Genomic DNA, 18945 nt, shown 5'->3' with positions numbered 1-18945 from the left:
TGCTTTCATGAGCATTGATTGTGGATCCAAATAAATTGAAATCCTTGACAATTTGTAATTTTATCCTTTTATCATAATGTTGCTTATTAGTCCAGTTGTGAGGATTTTTATTTTCTTTATGTTGAAGTATGTGTAATCCATATTGAAGGCTGTTGTCTTTGGTGTTAAGTGCTGTTGAGCCGGTTCCAACTCATAGCGACCTTGTATAGGGTTTCCGAGGAGCAGCTGGTGGGTTTAAACTGCCGAGCTTGTGGTTCACAGTCCAGATCCTATGGTGCCATAGCAGATCATCTTTGATATACATCAGTAAATGCTTCAAGTGCTCTTTGCTTTCAACAGAGTTGTATCATCTGCATATCCCAGTTTGTTAATGAATCTTCTTCCAATTCTGATGCTGCTTTCCACTTCATATATTCCCCTTCTCAGATTATTTGCTCAGCATACAGATTGAATGTTGTTGTTAAGTGCCATCAAATCAATTCTGACTCATAGCGACCCTGTGTAGGGTTCCCACGGCTGATAGGTTTGAACCACCGACCTTGTGGTTAGCAGTTCAATACTGATTTTACAGTGCCACACCAGTACTTCAACAGATTGAATAAGAATAGTTCAAGGATACACTCATGACACATTCTGTCCCTGATTTTGAGCCACGCATCATGTCCTTGTTCTATTTGAATGACTGCTTCTTTGGTCTAGGTGTTATGAGCACAATGAAGTATTCTGGAATTTCCGTTCTTAGTAATATGATCCATAATTTGTTATGGTTCACACAATCAAATGCCTTTTCATAGTCAATAAAGCACAGGTAAACATCATTCAGATATTTTAGGCTTTCAGCCACGATCCATAGGATGTCAGCTGTGATATGCCTCTTTCCATGTTCTCTTCTGACTCTAGCATGAATTTCAGGCAGCTCCCTGTTGATGTACTGCTGAAATCATTTAATAAATTATCCTCAGCAAAAGCTTACTTGTGTATGATGTTTATGCTATTATTTGATCATTTCCATATTCAGTTGGATTGCCTTTTTTGAAATGAGCATGAATATGGATCTCTTCTAGTCGGTTGCCCAGATGGTTGTCTTCAAAATTTCTTAGCTAGATGAGAGCACACCTCTGGAGCTGTATACATTTGTTGAAATGTTTTAACTAGTATACCATCAATTCCTGAAGACTTGTTTTTCACCAATGCCTTCAGTGCATCTTGGGCTTCTTCCTTCTAAACCATCAGTTCTTGATTATATGCTACCTCCTGAAATGATTGGATACCGACCAGTTCTTTTTGGTACAGTGACTCTCTACATTCCTTCTGTCTTCTTTTGATGTTTCCTTTATTGTTCAGTACTTCTTAAAAATTGCTCTCCTTTTTCTTCATTTAAAAAAAAAATTGAAGACTTAAAAAGTAGTTTGACCAAACTGAATTTTTAAAACTAAGACCAGTGGAGTAAATGTTCATTATAGTGTCTTGCTTTGATTTAGTGGGAATCTACATTCTGTTGCATCAGTCCCTTTTGAAGTCTCTTACAAAGCCGTTTGAAGTGTACAAAGTCATTCGAACTGCAATGTTGGCAGTTCAAGCTCACCAGCTGCTCCTTGGAAATACAGGGTCACTATGAGTCAGAACTGACTCGACGGCACTTAACAACAACAACAAATTAAGTCATCAGTGGGCCCTGTTTGTATACAAGTTGTGTTACAGATGCACTTTCTTCCTACTATGAATGTCATTTAGACATAAATGGAATTAGCAGTAGATTACTTAAATGTAATATGTGAAACAACGTTCATATTCTCTTTATGTGAGGGAGTACACGATGGAACCTCATCTCTAAAATGAAATGTATTCAGACACCTTTCTTCTTCTTCTTCTTTTTTTTTAAACAACTTGTGTACATTCAGTGTATGTTTTACCAGTCGTCTGAATAGGACACTTTTCTCCATGACTCGTATTGTAAGTTAACGCTGTTGTATGCTGTTGAGCTGGTTCTGACTCACAGGAACCCTGGATAGTTTACAAGAGCAGGTGGTGGGTTTGAACTGCCAGTCTTGTGGTTAGCAGTCCAGTGTCTAGCCAGCTCCACACCAGGGCCCCATTCATAGTGAAGTGTTATTGGAACAAAGTTATCTCATGTTCTGACACACAATGGGTTGGGTGGCTCCATTGAACTTGTGTTTATATTTGAATCCTTTAGGATAAAGTACAGAAATCATGAGAAGGAAAAGTTTACCATTATATTGCTATTTTTCTCATTTAATAATTAGAAATGCCATTTTCAGATTATGGAAGCCCTGTATTAACCATTACTGTATACCGTATACTGGATTTGGAGTCCTGGTGTGACTCTGTGGGTTAATGCACTGGGTTGTAATGTCTGTTTGAACTGTAAGGTCAATGGTTCAACCTCACTAGTCGCTCCTTGGAAACTTTATACAGGGTCACTGTGGGTCGGAACAGACTCAACAGTACTTACCAACAACAATAAAACTGGATTTGAAAAGGCAAAAAAAATTTTAATGATATTCATGATCAGTCAAGAAAATTTAAAGATAAAATTTGATACTTTTCGTATTATCTTTGTTTTCTTATCCATGAGGAATTGATAACTGTTGACTTTATATTATAAAAGTAGCTTGGGGTGGGGAAAATTAGAAGAAGGGATGGCTGGAAGACTTGCTTTGAAACTGTGTTTGCAGCATATGACACTGTTTTTACTTAGATTACTTTGTTGTTTTTTAGTTTTGGCTATTTTGGTTTTGGGTTTGTTTGTTTTTTTGCAGATTAATAAAAATAGCATTGTTTTTCTAAAGGTGTTTTTGTTCAAACATCATATAAAAATTGTGCTATTTATTAATTGTTTTTTTGGGAGTGGCTCTGTGAACCATGATAGAGATTATGGGGCTGCTTTGGAGTCCTGGTGTGGCGCTGTGGGTTAATGCACCAGACTGCAAAGCCGTTTGAACCTCAAGGTCGGCGGTTCAAGCTCACCAGCTTCTCCTCGAAAACCCTATACAGGGTCTCTAGGGACCAGAATCAACTCGACAGCACTTAACGACAACAACATGAGTTGTAATCAGTTCTCTGGTAATGGGTTTAGAGGATGCAAGGGATATTTGCCCTCACTCCCTCCCAGTTACCACATGGTGGTCACACTGTGAGAAGCTAACTGTCTGCACAGAATACCGCTGGGCAGTGGGAAAGCAGGACAGAGAAGAGGACACTCCCATAAGTTATCTACCCCCTTTCCCTCCATCAGCAAGGTCTATGCATGATGTATTATCCCACTTGTTTTGTGCCCTGACGGTGGTGTTGACTATGTGCTGTGGAGTCATTTCCTACTCATAGCAACCCTGTATAGGGTTTCTAAGGCTGTAAATCTTTATGAGAGGAGAAAGCCTCATCTTTCTCCCATGGAGCTGCTGGTAATTTCCAACTGCTGACCTTGAGGTTAGCAGCCCAACTCGTAACCATTAGGCTGCCCTAATGCGTGCTAAATAAAGATAGTTTCTCTATGGTAGACGAATTGGTCAACATAACTTGATGTATTTTAATTCTCACAATTCTAGCATAAAGATGGGTATTATTGTCCTCATTTTAAAGAGGAGGATGCAGAAGCTCTGGAAATTCAAGTGTTATACTTGTGCCAGGAAGTGAGGAGCTAGAATTCAAATGCAGATCCACTGTCAGTAAAGCCTACATTCTTCACTAACCACTCTCTTTGTCCTTTTCTGACGGAATACAGATTTGCAGTTGTTGTGCATCAGTCAGTGGAGAAATCCAGCCAGGATCACCTAGGTACATGATTTTGTGAGGTTCTGATAAATTCTGGGTTTTGTTCCCAAACATGATTTTCAAAATACTGACATTTTCAAAGCTACACACTGAACTCATGGCGTTCACCCTTGATTGGACTAGGATAGCCATTTGATAGACCAATGAAAATTAAGTCTTCTCACCCCGCCCCTGCTTGGACAGCAGGAAAGCGAATACAATATCTAACCATTTCAGGCCTGGGTAATGTGGTTTGTCTTCATACCTTTACGCAGGTGGAGTCCGAGAAGTTGAAGACACTAACAGAAGGGTTGGAAGCCTACAACCGAGTCCGCAAAAGGAACAGAAAGTAAGCTTCCACTTTTTTTTTTCCCTTTTTGATTTTCAAGGATATAATGTACGGTTTTTCCTTCAAAGGAATAATGATATCTTACTGATTTTGTCCATCTTGTGACTTGCCTATATGCAGTTTAATAGTTGTCACCAAAGAAGACCATTATTTGCAAGCAGAACTATAAGAGAAAATATTTTCTAACAGTTTATTTATATGTGTGTGAAATTTGCCTCTTCATCCACTCTTCCCTCCCTCCCTCCATCTCTATGCTTCTCAGTGAATGAGAAAGAAAATAGGATTAATAGTAAAAATTTGTAGCAATTAAAATCATCTTTGGAAGTAACAAAATTCTATCCATTTGCAATTCAGATACTTTAGGGAGAAAATACCATTAGTTGTACACGTGTAAATAAACTGTGGCAATTTTACATATCATAATTATTATTTCATATTAAGAAAGTACTACAAAGGTACGACTCTGTAAGTGCACGGAAGGTTACTTAAAATATACATAATTGACATACTCTTTCAATTGCAACAATTTGCATTATGAAACAACCAAGAATGTAGTTTTAACTAATCTTATTCATTTATAAAGTGGTTCTCGCATTCTTCCCCATCCTGCCCAAACATCAGCACATAGGTTTAATGATAAGATAATGGCTTTTTATCTTATTATCACTATTAAAATATTGCTTTAACTTTTGCTTGTGCATAAAGTTTTACAAAGTGATGATCAGAATGATCAATCTAGAGTTATGTAGATTAGTAATGTCTATTACATAAAATGAATATAACTACATCAGTAATGTCTATTAAAGGACTCTCTTTCCTCTCGTAGTGTCTTCAGTAGTTCCTGCCTGCGAGGGGCAAAATTTTAGAAGTCAACAAATCTTAAGGACCATCTCTTTGCTGTCTTACAAAAAAGTTACAAACTCCAGGGACAAATTCCTGTGCCTCTGTGTTCCAGGCCTCTGTTGTTGTTGTTGTGTGCCATCAAGTCAGTTCTAACTCATAGCGATCCTGTATAGGGTTTCTAAGAGCAACCATTGGGCTTGAACTGCCAGTTCTTATCCTACCTACAGCACTACCCAAGCGCTCCTCTGGAAGGTAGCAAATTCATATCAATTATGGTGAGGGCCGAGTAGATTGCTAGATAACTTCCCTATAGGCCTGATAAGGAGTCCAATGATCTATGTCCCCTCTACCCTGACAAAAGGAACCCTGTTAGCATTGTGGTTATAAATCTGGCTGCGAACTGCAAGGTCTGCAGTTCGAAACTACCAGCTGTTCCGCAGGAGAAAGATGAGGCTTTCTGCTCCCGTAAATATTTATAGCCTCGCAAACCCTATACAGGGTCGCTGTGGGTCGGAACCAACTCCACGGAACATAACAACAACAACAACAACTCTGACTAAAGCTACACTTCCTTATGCAGAGTTTAGTAGTAGGGTGGTTTTTTTAAGTGCCACAGAGGAAGTTCTGACTCATAGCAACCCTGAATAGAGTTTTCAAGGAGCAGCTGGTGGGATTGACCTACCAACCTTGTGATTAGCAGTTCAGTGCTTATCCTACAGCACCACACCAGGACTCCTAGTAGCAGGGTTGTTGTTGTTAGATGCCATCGAGCTGGGTCTGCCTCATAGTGACTCTGAATAGGGTTTTATAGGAGTGGATAGTGAGTTTGAACCTCCAACTGACCTTGCAGTCCAGTGCTTTATCCCACAGTGCCACACTATGGTGTCCAGCAGTAGGGTGTCATTGCTGTTAGTTGTTAAGTGACATTGAGTTTGTTCTGACCCATAGTGACCCTGTATAGGATTTCCAATGAGTGGCTGATGAATTTGAACCAACAACCTTGAGGTTCAAACCGACCTTACAATCTAGTGCATTAACCTGCAGTGCCACACCAAGACTCCAGTAGTTCTTTCTTAATATGTAAAGTTAATATAAGGTCTGGATAAAAGGAGAAATACTGCAAACTACCTACATCACAAATTTGCAATGGACCGTTTGCTCTAGAATATTCGATAGGACTTAATTCTTTTTGTTGCAAAGAATGTTTCCTACAGTGAAATATCCAAAATAGAGTTTATTAACAAAAACATGAAACAACTACTACTCTGTATATTTAGATAAGCCACCTTGAAATGAGCTGGATTTTTCTCATAGTTTGCTGTTAAGCAGGTTTTGGAAGGTGATGAGTAGCAAACAGCTATTTAGCTAAGTTTTCTTCAGTGCTCTATTTTTGGTGTGATGCTGTAGGTTAATGTGCTGGACTGTAAAGTTGGTTTAACTGCAAGGTCGGTGGTCCAAGGTCACCAGCTGCACCTTGGAAACTCCTATACAGGGTCAGAACTGATTCAACGGCACTTAACCACAGTAACATTATGAGCCCTAAATGGCGCTACATAAGAGAACTCTCCTCGTGATTACCATCTACCTAGAGTTTGGACTGGAGAGGCAAAGGGAGAAAATATGAAGTAAACATTAATAAAAACAACATCTAGATGCCCAGTAGAATGTTTTACATTGTTTATATATGATTTTCAATCCATTCTTTCATCCTCCCAACCACATGATATTTGTCAGAAGTACTAAGCCAACTTATATATGAGGATATTTAGACTCAATTTGTTTAAATAAGGGTCCCATGATTGATAAGTGATGTGTTGAACCTAGTCATTTTATTTATTTACCACTAAAAGATGCTAACTTGGGGTGAGGGGGAAGCTGTTTCACATAAAGAGCTACAGTCTCTGGATCCACTGTTTAGTGAAAGAGACAGATCCAGAAACAAATCATTGTAATGTGAAAATTGCAGTGACAGTGATCTGAGATCATAGAGAAAGAATATTAACCCAGGTAACACTTCCTAGAGGAGATAATATCTGAGCCACTGTTGCACATTGCATAGGTATCAGCCAAGTAAAAGGTGAGGTGGGTGGGATTGCATTTAGATGAAATCAGCAGTTTGGATTTTGGAAACTGTAAAATGTCAGGCTAGAAGTGGTAAGAGATGCAGCTGAAGAAGCTGGAACCAGGACTTGAAGGGTCCAGTAAGGATCAAAAAGAAAAATCCTTTATCGTATCAGCTGTGTGTAGGATACATTTCAAGGGAACAATATTGGAGACAGGAATCATTCAGGAGGTCATGACAGAAGTCTAGACAAGGGAGGATGTGGGCCAACCATGAGGCGGTATTGAGGCTTGATGAGGAGTAATGTGGTCCAGAAATATTTAGGAGGTAAAATCGACAGAACTTGGTGATTGATTGGACTATGCAGGACAGCGAGGCATCGGGACAACTCTAGGTTTTCAGTGTGTCTGTCTTGGTGGTGGTGGTGGGGATTCCTAACTGAAAGGGAATGTACAAGGGGGTAGTGTCCAGTGCAATTTTGAACAGGATGGGCTTGAGGAGCTTGTGGGATAGACAGTTGTGTATACAAATCTGAAACGGGAGAAAAAGTATTGGCAGTATAGAAATGACTAAGGTACAGAGCTCTGGTAGCATAGTGGTTATGAATCGGGCTGCGAACCATAAGGTCAGCGGTTCGAAACTATCAGCCGCTCTGCGGGAGAAAGATGAGGCTTTCTACTCCCGTAAAGATTTACACCCTCGGAAACCCTGTACAGGGTCGCTATGGGTCGGAGCCGACTCAACGGCACTTAACAACAAGGTACAGAAGGACAAACATTGTATGACCTCACTTATATGAAAAGACAAGAAAAGAGACAAAAGTTTCTCAGTGATTATCAGAGGTGAGAGGGAAGGGGAAAGGGGAGTTAGTGGTGATGGAACAATCACACCGATTTACTATGATTGCTGTCAATCAGTTGTACACCTGTAAAATGTTGAACTGTCAAAAGTTGTGTGATAGATACATTTACAACAATGACAAAAATAAAAGTAGATGCTGAGGCTGCTTGTGTACAACTAAATTCTCTGTGGGATTTGATTTCTTAGTTTGGAGGTTTAGGGTCAGGGCTTCATGGGACATCCCAGTTAACTGACCTAATAACGTGTTTAGTGTTTCTGTTCTGACTCCTAGTTCATTTGTTATGCAGTGCCTGGGGTCTTAAAAGGCCATCTAAGATAGGATTATATGTTTCTATCTGCCTAGATCAACAAAGCAATGGGGAAAGTCAGGAATAGGAGGAGGACATGGAGTTTATGACAAATCACCTCCATGAACTGGATGGTACCCAGCTACCAAATTGAACACATTTTGTTAATCTAACATTTAAAAAAAATTTTTTTTGTTGTTCTTGTTGAAAATATACACAGCAGAACATATCCCTTGCCCCCGTTCAGCCATTTCTACGTGTGCAATAAGTGACAGTGATTATGTTCCTTGGGTTATATGATCGCTCTCACCCTCCTTTTCTGAGTTGTCTGTTACTAAACATTTTCATCAGAGAGTATAGCAGAATACTGACCAAAAAGGGCCAAATGCAAAACAAAATTTCAGAATTTCATGGACTCCAGATTTTCTGGAGCCACAGAGAGTGGATGAATCCCTTAAACTATTACCTGGGAGATAATCTTTAAATCTTAAACCAAAAATATCCCATCTTGGTGTGGTGCTGTAGGATAAGCACTGAACTGCTAACCACAAGGTTGACAGTTCACACCCGGACTGTTCCTTAGAAACCCTATACAGGGTTGCTATGAGTCGGAACCCGCTTGACAGCACTAAATAACAACAACAAAACCAAATCATTGTTAAGCTTAACTAGTAAAAAAATGTTTGCCTTAAGCATTATGTTCTTTTAAGAACTAGCTGTATGGAATCAGAGTGACAACAGCAACTCCAAAGATTAGATGGGTACCTGAGAGGGCAGTGAGTTCATGTCACTATGGGAGGAACAACTGAGACAAGGAGCGTGAGGATGGCTGCACAACCCAAAGAATGTAGTCAGTGTTCCTGAAATGTACATGTATTAATGGTCACATAGTTTTGATGTCTATTCTCAACAACAACCACAAAATAACATTTTAGAAAAATGTTTTTAAAAATGGATGAGAGCACACAGATACTTAGAACAATTTGAAGAGCAGTGAGTTAAGGATTGAACTTTGGGACATTTGAAGATTTGATAAGGAGAATGAAAAAGATTTTTTAAATTATCCAAAGGAAGAGGAGAATCAGGGGAAGTAGAATCTTAGAAGTCAAAGACCAAAAGAATTCCAAATGATAGAATGATCAATGGGGTCCTGGTGTGACGCTGTAGGATAAGCACTGGACCACAAGGACAATTTGAACTGCAAGATTGGCAGTTCAAACTCACCAGCCGCTCCTCAGAAACCCTGCACAGGGTCTCTATGGGTCAGAACTGACTCAACAGTACTTAGCAGCAGCAACAATGACAACAGACTGATCAATAGAGGCTCAGTAAGATGAAAACTAAAAAGATAACTTTGGGATGGTCAATTTGAAGGCCATTGGTAGTCATAGTGAGAGCAGTAGAGTGACAGGTGTAAAGCTGTCCATAGATTGAAGAGTAAATAGGACTGAGGCAGTAGGCAGAGTTGATATCAACCCCCCCTTTGTACTCTTCATGTGATAAGTGTCTGAACAATGGAAGAGATTTTTAAACATAAAGATTTGCTGCTCTTGTCTACTGAGGTTAATTGTTGTTGTTAAATGCCATCAAGTCAGTTCCAACACATAGGGACTCTGCATAGGGTTTCCGAGGAACAGCTGGTGGATTTGAACTTGCGGATCAGTCTAGTGCTGATCCTGTAGCGCCACACCAGGAGTCTTAAAAAATAATAATAATAAGGAATGTGCATTTGGAACAAGATGGCTAAGAGATCATAATGACCTGGGTTCAAGTCCTATGTTTGCCAGATCATAGCTGTGTGTCTTTGGACATATTCATTAACCTCTCTGAGCTTAAGAGAGCTTAAATTCTTCATTTCAAAAGTGAGCATATTAATACCTCTTAGGATTGCTATAAGAACTAAGTGAAACGTTGAGAGAACCTTAGCAGAGTTCTTTATTAGCACAGTCAATATTTAGTAAATAGCTATTATAAAGACACATGGGGGAGAAACAAAGTTATCGTATGTTTTTCCAGTTGAAACATTCTACTGTCGTATTAGATGTTTAGAACTTTATGAAGTCATTTTAATCCTCACTTCTCTATAATCAAAGTATAAGTAAATAAATACCTTTAAATTGATGTGCATAATCACAAAATAAATATAAACATATGTAAGGTTTTTTTGTATAAAATTTGAAATAGTTTCATTAAAGAAAAGTTTCTTCAGATTTTAGCTATTGTTAGGGTTTTTGCTTAAGTGAAGGATCAAATCTGTCTACATGTACCTCTACATTTCATTCTAACCTGGTTTTTTATGCAACTAGAAAATGATGACGAGTAGGGGAGATTTCACACTTTCACTTTAAAGCCAAGAAATGATGCTTAGCATGTTGAATTTTCTTAAATCTCCATACTTTCTGTATGAATTTCTGAGTCTATGAGTTTCCAAGCCTAGGATTCTACTTAGATCTCACCCAAATCTGTTCCTTTGTACAGTAATCATTTAAATTCTAAACTGGCAATGTAGAGCAGCATGCAGTTTCTCAGCTCCCTCTTCTTTCTTGTACCATTCACAGATGTATACCTGGTTGTTGGGTTTTAGGATTTGTTTTGTTTTGTTTTTCGATTAGTAGAGATAAGGATAGTGTGTGAGAATACATACAATGAAGATGAAAAGTGGTAATTATCTCCATTAATTATTAGAAATGTGATTATATGAACATCTAGTACTTAATCAAAGTAGGTTTTAGAGTGTCCATTAGTAAAAATGTTTACTATTAAATGTCAGCAGGGAACAGAAAATAGTAGAAGAGACTCCCCAGGGAGGCCCTCTGGAGTAGAAGACTGGATTTTGACTAATTGTTCCTTTCATGAACTCATGGAGTGTTTTCTTCCACTTTTAAGTTCCTTCTTCCCTGACCTGACCAGATCAGTTAGTGTAAAAATATTCTCTGCAGATTTGGTATCTGGGAGAGTGTCACTTGATCTCTTGACTTTCATGATACATTCAAGTATAGTCAATACTCATTATTTGTGGATTCTGTATTTGAAAATTCATCTACTCACTGAAATTTATTTTTTTAATCCCCAAAATGAGTACTCACAGTCACTTACAGACATGCACAGAACAGTGAAAAATTCAAGTGGTTTGATGCACACATTGCCAGCTCTTCTTGAGCAAAGCAATGTTCTGGCTTCAGGTGTCGCCTCGATGTTTGATTGTTTTTTAAGTGCTCTTTTGATGGCATGTTTAGTGCCCCATTCGTCAAACTGTTGTGCTCTTTGTTGGTGATCTCACTCCTAGAAGTGCAAATTTCTGATCTCTATGTAAATGCTGAGATAAAACTTAGCTACTGGAGACATGCTCATCACTGGTGAGGGGAAAGTTTCTCTGTGCAATTTTTGTACTAGCTGTCAGGACAGGATAAATGAAATGAATCACCTTAGTACTCAACATCATTGGGTAATTATTTATATGTATACCTAATATTGCCCCCACTGGGTTTCCGAGAAGCAGACTACCCCATCTTTGTCCCACTGAGTGGCTGGTGGGTTCAAACTGCTTATCTTTCAGTGAGCAGCCCAATGCTTATCCATTGTACCACCAAGTGCATGGTGTTGTTGTTAAGTGTGGCAAGTCGATTTCAACTCATAGCAACCCAGTATAGGGTTTCCAAGGAGCAGCTCATTGAACTGAACCACCTCCGAGCTCTGGTAGTGGTAACGTAGTGGTTATGAATCGGGCTGTTAATCTCACGGTCAGCAGTTCGAAACTACCAGCTGTTCCGAGTAAGAAAGATGAGGCTTTCTGCTCCCGTAAAAATTTACAGCCTCGGAAACCCTGTACAGGGTCGCTATGAGTTGGAACCGACTCCATGGCACATAACAACACCTTGTGGCGCTGTGGATTAATGCACCAGACTGTAAAGCCGTTTGAACTGCAAGGTCGGCGGTTCAAGCTCACCAGCCGCTCCTTAGAAACCCTATACAGGGTTGGTATGGGTCAGAACTGACTCGATGGCACTTAACAACAACAACAAAATTGGTTCAGACCAACTTTGCTGTCCTGTGCTTATCCTACAGCACCACACCATATACATAAAGGAGGAAAAATAAGTTAACAATCAGAATGGGCAAAGGGAACAGAAACTGCGAAGTGAGTAGTCTGGATTTGACTGACTTTAGTAATCAGTTCAACAGCTTCATAAGGTATAAATTTCAAAAATGGCAAGTGTACGATGTATGTGTTTATTCAGAACAAATGTTAATGGAATGCTGAATGGAGAGAAAAGGCCAGTCACATAATAGATATTCTGAAGTCGTCACTTTTTATCTGTTCAAATAGTTACATCATTTTGGACTTCAGGGAAATGTGGTGATCTCAGCCACACAGCCTTGGTTTAGTGAAGTAAGCTGTTTCTCACTTAGAGTGTGCACCAGGATTTTAGCCGTCTTTTCCAGACTCCAAATGCCATGATGCTCCAGAGAGAGGTGAGGGTGCTCCCTAGTGGCCAGAGCTTGCAGTTCAGCCCTTACACCCATCCCAATCCACACATCCTGGCTCCTGAGAGTCTGGGCAGAACAAGAAGCTGTGCTCCGGGAGGCCGGAGCCAGGCCACACCTGGGAGAGTGGGAGCTGCATTTGTGGAAAATGACCTGCGACCCAACTTTCTTCCAAAATTACCAGCTTGCAGAAGAAGCATGTTGAAGGAGAAAGAATTCATTTTCCCTGCCTCATGAGATTGTTGTTGTTGTTTTTTTCTCAACTAGGCCTGTGACAATATCGTTTAGTATTCAGTGACAGAATCCCAGAGTGATGTTTTATCATCTGGATTTGCCAAATATGAATATAAATTGACTTTTCTATGGTAAAATTGGTACTTTTGTTTTCTGATTAGGATTTTAACTGAGAGTTTGTTTTTTATTAATCTGGTGTGTTGTTTCTATAATTTCAGAAGTGGGAAACTAAATAACCATTTAGAAGCTGCTATTCATGAGGCCATGAGTGAACTGGACAAAATGTCTGGGACCGTAAGTTAATTTATTTTTCCATTATGCCATGCTTTTTAAAAAATAAATTGCATTATACTTTTTTTGGTAAAAATCTCCTTAGTATTCTCAAGGAATTCACGTTATAGCAATACTAAATTACTGAGCCAGAAAAAAGACAGATATTGAAAAAGATTAAAAGTAATTAAAAAAATAATAATAACCTAGCAGTAGAAAGTAGTCTTTTTGCTGAGATAAGTATTTTTTTCATTTTCCACATAATTTTGAATATTGAAATTGAAAATACTGAAATTCACACCATAGCTTTCTGCACTTGACTCTGAATACTAGTGGCCATTACTGTTGTCTAAATATTTAGTTATGAAAAGTTTAGTGTAACCATGGAACAAAAACTGAAATTGAACAGTAGGGTCAAGACCAACTCTTATTTTCTATCTACTGTTATCTGAAACATTAAGTATTTGGCATAAAATTTTGTCCCTAATGCCTTTTAGGCAAATAACATCAATAAGTGAAGTGGGTCAGGTATAAGGGGATAATAATTCAAGTGGGTTTAGAGATACCAACAAGAATGCATTGGTTAGGAAGGTCAACTACCAATGTCCAGTCTCAGAGGCTCGCCACCAAAATCCAAACCGTTACCGTTGAGTCCATTCCAAGTCATGGTGAGACTGCAGGGCAAAGGAGAACTGCCCCACAGGGTTTCCAAGGCTGTAAGTCTTTACAGAAAGGAGAAAAGATTGAAGTTGCCAAAAACTTCATTTTGCTTGAATCCACAGTCAATGCTGATTGAAGCAGCAGTCAAGAAATCAAACAACATATTGAATGAGACAAATCTGCTGTTGCAGAGCAAGATAATCACACTGAAGATTAAGGTGTGCCTGATCCAAGCCATAATAATTTTCAATATCCCCATATACATGTGAAAGCTGGACAATAAATAAGGAAGACCATAGAAGAATCAGTGCATTTGAATTATGGTTTCAGAGAAGAATATTGAAAATACCATGCTGTTGTTGTTAAGTGCAGTTGAGTCAATCCTGACCTGTAGCGACCCTGTATAGGGTTTCCGAGGAGTAGCTGGGAGCTTGAACCTTCAACTTTACAGCTCAAATAGCTTTGCAGTCTGACTCATTAACCCACAGCGCCACACCAGGACTCCATAGACCCGAGAAAAACAAACAAATCTGTGTTGCAAAAAGTACAGCCAGAATGCTGATGGCAAGACGTCATCTCTCAAACTTTGGACATGATTCTAACCACTGTACCACCAAGGTTTCTGGGGACTCAACACAGTAAATGTTCTTGCTCACTTGGGTCTAGTGAAAGTTGGAGAAGGGGTTGCTCCCCACAGTCATTCAGGGGACCAGCAGATGAGAAAAGATGAGGTTTTATAGACCAGGCCTGGAATCTTATCACTTGCACTCGTACCATTGATTGACCTGACTCAATTGCATGGCTTTCAATTGGACTGAGAATCGTATATAGTATGTTTGTCTGGGAAGAAGAGGAAGTGGGTTGGGAAAGCATCTTGCTAGTCTCTGCATTAGGACGCTTGGCATTTTGGGACAGCAACAGTTGAGAGTGTGACAATCTGGAGGGCACATGCTGTCTCTAGAACAAGTGCCTTCTCCAGGCTCTAGCAGTTCTTAGCCATGTAGAAAACTGTGCCAATGTTGCAAGATACTCCGCTTTTTCATGAGCTAAAAATAGAGATTTGTATGTAAAAAGTTTGCATTTTCTTAGTGTTGGCAACTGTTTTAAAAACATTTAACCACTAGATAGCTAAATGAAATCTATCTTCAGATCACATTTGGCGTACAGTTTGGCAGCATGCAACCGGTGATAAATGTTTCTTTTCTCAATGATCAAAGTTCCCAGTTATGATTCTTTGCCTTACACTGAAACCTGATGAACCAAACCTGATGCCACCAAGTTTATTCTGAGTCATAATGATCCTACAGGACACAGCAGAACTGTTCCACAGGGATTTACAGAATCAAACTGCCACATCTTTCTCGTTTGGTGGGTTCAAATCGCCAACTTTTCAGTTAGCAGCTTGACCACTGCGCAACCAGGGATCCTTACCAGAGATCAGAGGAGAGGAGGCAGTTTGAGAAACACATAAACATGTGAAAGTTTAAATATTTTTATGAAGCTCTCTGTATTTGGCTCTGAAAAGCATTGGCCATTGCTAGTGTTGGAACACTAGCAATTACTTTTAGACATATAAAGGAGCTCTGGTAGCGTAGTGGTTAAGAATCGGGCTGTGAACTGCAAGGTCAGCAGTTCAAAACTACTAGCTGTTCTGCGGAAGAAAGATGAGGCTTTCTGCTCCCGTAAAGATTTATAGCCTTGGAAACCCTGTACAGGATCACTATGAGTCAGAACTGACTCCACGGCACATAACAACAACAACAACAATTGAGGTAGAAAGGAGATATGATATCTGAGCTCTCTTGGTCTAAACCCAACCGTTCAGTTTACTTTTTGCTTCGTGGATGGCAATAAAGTTTGCTTTATTGAACACTGTGACTGCTTTTAATGATACAAACAAAACAAATTACAGATGAAAGTGCTTCTGGGTTGATTTTCACTCTTCCCTCCTAGAAAATAATTTTCCTGTTAGATTTCTAATACAGTTGGAAACATTATAAGTTCTATATGCTTTATATAGAAACAGGCTAATTGTATGCTGGTACCATGCTCTTGAGAGCTGATGGTGCACGTCTTTTCCCCAACTTTTAGTTCCATGATATCATATTGTTGTTGTTAAGTGCCGTCAAGTCGATTCTAACTCATAACGACCCTATATAGGATTTCTGAGGAGTGGCTGGTGGATTTAAACCACCAACCTTGCAGTTAGCAGTCCTGTGCTTATCCTACAGCGCCAAACCAGGATGCCACTATAGAAAGATAGTTGTATTAATTGCTTTCTCAGACTATACACATTCAGATGTGCCAACAGATGGTAGTGGTATTCTGTTTTCCATCCTGATTCTTCTCATAACGAAACATACTCGGGCTGAGCTACATGTGTGTATTCTTACCATCTTTCACCCTTCTTAAGAGTTGTGCAATAAGTCGGGTGATGAAGTGAAGATGAAAGCACGTTTGGTATGTATTTACTTTTCCAGATGGTAACGAAATGGACGATCCTAGGGATAGCTCTCTGACGGAAAAGATTTTATTGTTGTCTTAAATGTACAGTGGGGACAACAACTGCATATGACTTTTTCCACACTTGATTTTCTCTGATTGTCTTTGGTGTCCCACAGTTTATTGGAGTCTGCGGAGTATTTCTCTGCTTATCATTTTCCAGGATTTCTCTTTCTCTGTGGTGACTGTGGGCACCCTGAGATCTGGGGTCTCGGTGAAATTATAAATGCCTCAAGGATATTAGTGATTGAAAGTAAGAGCCAGAACCTGTTGTCACTCTGCTTTTGTTGTTGTTGTCAGAACCCATATCCTGTTTATTATTTTAATCTCTCTTTATTTTTCACTTCTTTTATTCTAGGTTCACCAAATCCCACAGGGAGACAGACAAATGAGACCCCCCAAACCCAAGAGAAGGAAGATCTCCAGATAACAGGGACTACTCCACTAATGTGCAGTGTTTATTATCCAATGGAATGGGCGCAGATAGATCTGTATATCAGTATTGATATAACCATGGTTATATTAATATTTATACTATGGCAGATAGCTACCACCACCACAGGGTGCTAAAAGAAACAGTGATATGTTATTTTTTGATCAGGAAGGATACTGAATGCTGGAAAAATTAATTTAAAAAGCCCTGAAAGATGATAGTAATGAATAGCCAGGAGATTACTGAGAAACTCTTTTTCTATGATACTCAAATTGTGATTATAAGAAATAGTCCAAATGTTTCTGAAGAATTTTCAATGTTGTATATAGAAATTGCAGAATTTCATGGTGATATAAAAAAATGTAAATATTGTACAATATTGTCATGTACAAGCGTACCTAATGCACACTTTATCTTTTATTGTACAAAGAAATAGTGTACAAAATTCTTTGGTTTCTATTGAGTACACCTACCAGAGACTACCAGTGTAAAGTGATAAATAAAAATACAACCTAAATGCTTTTCTATGATAATGTAAAAGATGCTGTTTTTGTATTTAACAGCAGAGAAAAGGCATGATGATGTAATACCTGAATTTTGACATACACTTCACACCACTGAGTGTCCATTTATATTGTCCATTTGGAATGAACTTGCCTGGAAGCACTGGACTCGACCTTGGGTACCTAGGAAATTGCAACCTTGCCAATTTCTAAGGGGATGAGGGCTCACAGGTCTAAATTAAGAATTCAGAAGCTGCAACCATTTGTTGCATATTTTTTTTACCTAAGTTTTAAAGTAGAATGGTTTTATATATATATAAAAAAATCTTAGATGTAATATTTTCTTCAGCCATTTCTGTAGGTAATGTTTCATAGCCACCTGTTGAACTAGATAGCTTATTTTGGACCACTGTTGAGGATCAGAATTAAGATTTTTGACAAACTATGTATGACAAGATAAAACTTTGTTTCCGTTCATGGAGCCAAAAGCTCCATTTTGAAACCACAGCCGAGTTTTAACCCTTTCATGGACCTGTGGGACATAACTTGTATAGCTCCCACCAACATGTTCAACCTCCCGGGTTTCTTGAGAAGTTGTTATCCCAATTGTAGTGCATGCTACCACCTGGCAGGGACCTGTGTGGAGCTGAAGAAACAGACCTCACTCTACCAACCCTACCAACAGAGTCTATAGTTATATCAAAATTCTTGTTACCTCAAAATAATTTTTCCCTTGCCTTCCGGCATGCCTTCCATTACTGAAAACACATGGTATCAACAAAAAATTCAAAGTAGAAGATAATTTGACCATAAAATGATTAAGGCGGACTATGATTCTGTTTATTTACTTATATTTTGTAGTGACAAAAAAGAAATACAAAACTTCACAGTGATTTTTCATATCCATTTATCAGTATTACTTAAACCAGAAGTTAAGGTGGCTTATTGAAATTCTTAGCAATGGTAATTTTTATCAGTATTATGTAACATATCAGATTTATTTTATTTAAAGAATTATTTATACCATTAGCAGATTCTTATATATATTAATGTGGCTGAAATGTGCAGGTTAAATCTATTAACCAAATTATTTATATTATATTAAGTTAAAAAATGTGAAGCAAATCTAGAGATAAAATAATACATTGCAAGTATACAAACCTAAAACTGTGAGCCATTGTAAAGTACAAGGTAATTAATAAGAAATGTAGCACAACATCATTTTCCGTCTTTTTTTCCAAGTGTGGTGGTGATATAACCGTATCTCCCAGGCAGTAAAATGTAGTTGTAGGCCTCCAGGCTGACTTAAACAATGGATTGTCAAAAGAAGGGATCCATTATCCCTTGGTTCTTGGAACCACCAGCCCCCCACCTTAAACCCCTAGGAGCTCCACTTTACCCTCTGTCCCTGGACTCACTCAGCATCATAATGCTCAGACTGCTGGGAAGCTATCCAATAGCAGCAGGCTTTCAACCCACAGAGCCTACCACCTCCCCAGCCTCCTCTCTCATCCACCCCTGCAGCCTCAATCCCTTCATGTAGCAGAGTTCCAGTAGCTCAGGAAAAAGAAGACCAAGGTTATTCCTCAAGTTGGATTCTTGGGGCCACAGCACAGAGCACACCACCTAAGCTCACTTTTGATAGCAACATCTTTTAGTTCCTCCCCATTTCCTGTGTCTCCAAC

At 39.0% G+C, this 18945-nt stretch overlaps 1 protein-coding gene across 2 annotated transcripts in view; it reads left to right on the top strand.

Moving 5' to 3' along the window:
- MBD5 (methyl-CpG binding domain protein 5) overlaps positions 1-17297 on the top strand; it is an 86424-nt gene extending 69127 nt beyond the window's left edge. Inside the window, exons 8-10 of one of the 2 annotated variants that reach the window (XM_006834556.1) lie at positions 4047-4120; positions 13111-13186; positions 16683-17297. In XM_006834556.1, coding sequence (XP_006834619.1) covers positions 4047-4120; positions 13111-13186; positions 16683-16754 — 222 coding nt within the window. In that variant the 3' untranslated portion in view covers positions 16755-17297. The remainder of the gene's footprint in view (positions 1-4046; positions 4121-13110; positions 13187-16682) is intronic. The other variant, XM_006834555.1, reaches the window with a different exon arrangement.
- Positions 17298-18945: the final 1648 nt, after the last annotated feature.

The sequence above is a fragment of the Chrysochloris asiatica genome, unplaced genomic scaffold, assembly GCF_000296735.1.
Source record: "Chrysochloris asiatica unplaced genomic scaffold, ChrAsi1.0 scaffold00012, whole genome shotgun sequence".
Taxonomy (NCBI): domain Eukaryota; kingdom Metazoa; phylum Chordata; class Mammalia; order Afrosoricida; family Chrysochloridae; genus Chrysochloris; species Chrysochloris asiatica.
The sequence above is the reverse complement of the archived record's forward strand: the minus strand, read 5'-3'. Positions and strand labels throughout refer to the sequence as shown.